General features: G+C 30.9%; 1 protein-coding gene across 1 annotated transcript; it reads right to left on the bottom strand.

The window, feature by feature from the left end:
• On the bottom strand, nt 722-2,494 carry LOC109334558 (probable aquaporin TIP-type). Its single transcript, XM_019570393.1, has 2 exons — nt 2,042-2,494; nt 722-1,316 (listed from the first exon to the last, which is right to left on the bottom strand). Exons 1-2 carry the CDS (start codon nt 2,420-2,422, stop codon nt 945-947), a joined length of 753 nt encoding a protein of 250 aa, XP_019425938.1. The 5' UTR covers nt 2,423-2,494; the 3' UTR covers nt 722-944.

Below are 3,921 nucleotides of genomic sequence, written 5' to 3'. Positions count from 1 at the left end.
AATTCTGTCGGTTCATCGGTTCACTAGTTTTAATCAATTTTAACCAATTTTAATACTTAGCCGGTTTAACATCTGTACCGTACTAGTTAGGAATCTAATTAACCAATTTTCTGGTCGAACCGGAAAATACGGTATAGTTTTTACATTACTGAAATTGGTCATTTCTCTTTACTTGCTTCAGAAGAAAAGTTGTCATGTATCAGATTAATCTAGAAAATATTCATTTTTTTTCTAACTTGTCCAGATACATTGAATGAAACATATATGATATGCTTCATCTGGTCCTAGACCCTTATCTATCACATCCATTATTTCTCCCATTTAAATTTGGTCGGTACTTTTTATTTAACCAATCAACATTTTGTGGACCCTCTTGTGGCATATGCACCTTCCATAAATATAATGATTAATTAACCTTTGTTTCTTCTCCAGAGGGTTCATTCCCATTATTTGGTCCTAAATTGCCAAAAGTTGTATTAATTTAGTGATGTAAAATTCTGTTAGATCTCTATGATGACCAAAAAGGATAATGATTCAATTTTTATGAACGACATTTATTATGAGCTTCAACCATATAGTCTAAAATGAATTAATTTTTTCTATATAGATGAGAGAATAACATTAATTATAAAAGAGAAAATTGCCAAAGTTAATTGAAATTAAGACACAAAAAAAATTAAAAGAGATAGACATTTTCATTTTAATTCAAAGGAGAATGCTAGAATGATACAACCAACATTCAATGGTGAAGATGATAATGTACAAATAATTAAAGCAAAATAGAACAACATAATCATCATCAACCATTCAAATAAAGATCAAGGCCCACCAATTTTTCATCACAAACACAAGGTAGGAAATTTCACATCAACACAAAATAAATAAAAGAGAAATTCATTCTTCAATACACAACCAAATTCCATTTTCCATTTTCCAATTTCCCTCTAGTAATCAGTAGTTGGAAGTTGTTCATGGCTATGGTTGATAAAGAGAACTTCATAGATAAGCCCAGCAAGCCCACCACCAACAAGAGGCCCAACCCAATAGATCCAGTGGTTGGTCCAGGTCCAGCTCACAACAGCAGGCCCAAATGTCACAGCTGGGTTCATTGATGCTCCACTGAATGCACCACCAACCAGAATGTTAGCACCAACGATGAAACCAATGGCGATTGGAGCAATAGTTCCCAAACTACCCTTCTTTGGGTCAACGGCTGTAGCGTACACGGTGTACACCAAACCAAAAGTCAACACGATTTCGAGAACAACTGCGTTTCCAATACCTACTCCAGCTGCAAGACCGAATGCTGGAACACCCTGCGATGCACCATAACAAAACTCCTTAGCATAAATATTTAACTATCTTAACTAATAACTAAAAAAAATAAACAATTCTTAAATAACTAAACCAAAATTTGAAATAAAATTAGCTAAAAAACTCTACACTAACATAGTGCAAATATTAAATTTCATGTAAAATAACTAAACCAACCTGTGAATAAAATCATACACATGTTTATTAAGTATTATTAACAGTATACCATTTTTTATTTTCAAACTATTCTTAAGTAATATAATAAATAACAAGACACTAATATCTCAACGTTAATTTACATGGCTAAGCAAAGACTTCGTAGTGATGATTTATTAGTTTAAGGCTCCACAAGATCAAAAAGTCAACTATTGAATTTCTGAAAATAACATTTATGGAGAGAAATAATCACACACTTAATAAATGTCTAAAATCTCTTTATTTTGGATCAATTAACATTTAATTGTTATCTATACTCTTTAAACTTAATTTTAGTAAATTAGAAAACTTAGATTCTATAATCATATACATCTTAATATTACTACTTTAATATTCACAAAAATCAAACTTTTAATTTAATATGATATTATATTTGTGAATGTAGTAAAATCTTAGACCACTGAATCAACTATTCATTGATTTCTTACTATCTTTTTTGAGATGTACTTCTTACCTAGTAGATTTGTTTATTTTTTATATAAAAAAAAGTCCAAAGAAATAATAGTCTTACAAGTCCAGTGACGAAGGTAAGGAGCAAGGAGGCAACGATGGATCCAAGAAGCTGTGCAATAACATACACAATACCACGAAGAAGTGTGATATTCCCACCAACAAAAGCACCAAAGGTAACAGCAGGGTTAACATGACCACCAGAAATATTAGCACCAACAGAAACAGCAACAAAAAGAGCAAAAGCGTGAGCAATTGAAGCAGAAATTAGTCCAGCAGGTGTAGCTGGACCATCATTAGTAAGCTTATTATAAGCAATGCTTGAACCTGAACCAGCAAAGACAAAAATGAAAGTTGAGATAAACTCAGCAAGTCCTGCTTTTAATGTGTCTGGGTGTGTTGCTTCTTCTGGTCTTCCAATTGCTATGTTTCTGATCGGCATTTTTCTTGGAATTGAGTTTGATCTGAAACAGTTATGAGTTGAGTGTTGTTCTGTGGTTATTGTGATATCTTTGTGTTTTGCGATGCACTCTTTATATGGATAGTGCTAGGCTTTTGTTCACGGGTTGTACTGGTTTCCGGTTATGAGTTTATCTGTATTTTAATATGAGAAAAAAGACGTACAGTGTATAAGTTTTTTACACTGTCACTCTATTGTCTATTATTTATTTTCAATTATGTTTGACTTTTTAGAAAAAGTAATTCAAATAAAGGGTGAATAATACATTATTATATTGTCAGTGAATCAATATTACACTCTTTTAATATAGTTCTCAATATTGGTTTATAAAAATACAAATCAATAGAAGAAATCACAACTTTTGCCACTAGCTTGGTAGTCATAAGGTGGTCAAGTGGTAAGAGTAAAGAGCTTAAGGGATGAAGTGATAAGAAGTAAGGCTGACAATGAACCAATCAAACTCGGTATTCGTTCGAAATTTGATTTGTTATTTAGCTCGATAAACTTGGTTCATGAACCAAATGAGTCAAACTTAAGCTGGAAATTGAGTTCGTTAAATTAACGAATCAAACTCGCTAGCTCGATATATATACACACATATATATAAAAATAAAAACTAATTTTTATGTTTATTATGACTCATACATTATTTTTTATATTTATTGTTATTATATATATAAAGATGGTTATATTTATATATAAAAAAAAATTTGTAGTATTTTTTAAAAAATTTAATTAACTATTTAAGTTGTTCAAATGAATCAATTGAACTGAGTCAAACAGTTCGCGAACTTTAACCGAACCGAACTCGAGCTAAAAAATAACTCGTATCGAACTCGAGTCAAGTTTCAGCTGAACCAATCCTTATCGAGCTGAACTGAACTAAACTCTAGTTCGACTCGGTTCGACTCATTTCCAACCCTAATAAGAAGATTAAAGATTTAATTGCCCCCGACCACGAAAATGTTAATATGTTAAAATTTGTCAATAAAAAAATATATGGTAACAACCTGTGGCCATGAGACATGGTATTCATTTGTGGTTATTAATATTTTTTAAGTTTGCCTATGTGATTTAGTTTATGCTTAGTGGATTTTAACTGTTTAAAAGGTGAAAAGTTATACTAAATAATCGATGAGCAAAGTAAATTTTTATTGAATCATATGATGTGTATTAACAGTGTGATTTTCCGACCTAACACTACATGAAAAAAAAAAGATGAGTGGCAATTTATTACTAGATATGTGATAATATAACCAAAGTATTTGAGGTTCTTTTCTTGCAGTTTATTTGGTGTTAAATTGATTAATTGTGAAATCTTGATCATATACTATGAAGTTGTCGTAATTTTTGTCAACTAACTACTTCTTAGCCAACATGCGCTCAAAAACAATCAAAACGAGTTTTGTTTTTTATTAAAATAGGATGAGGGTTAAAACTTAAACATTGTGTTCAAGAAATTCAATTTAACTTACTGTTAA

Source organism: Lupinus angustifolius, chromosome LG19 (genome assembly GCF_001865875.1).
Source record: "Lupinus angustifolius cultivar Tanjil chromosome LG19, LupAngTanjil_v1.0, whole genome shotgun sequence".
Classification (NCBI taxonomy): Eukaryota; Viridiplantae; Streptophyta; class Magnoliopsida; order Fabales; family Fabaceae; genus Lupinus; species Lupinus angustifolius.
The sequence above is the reverse complement of the archived record's forward strand: the minus strand, read 5'-3'. Positions and strand labels throughout refer to the sequence as shown.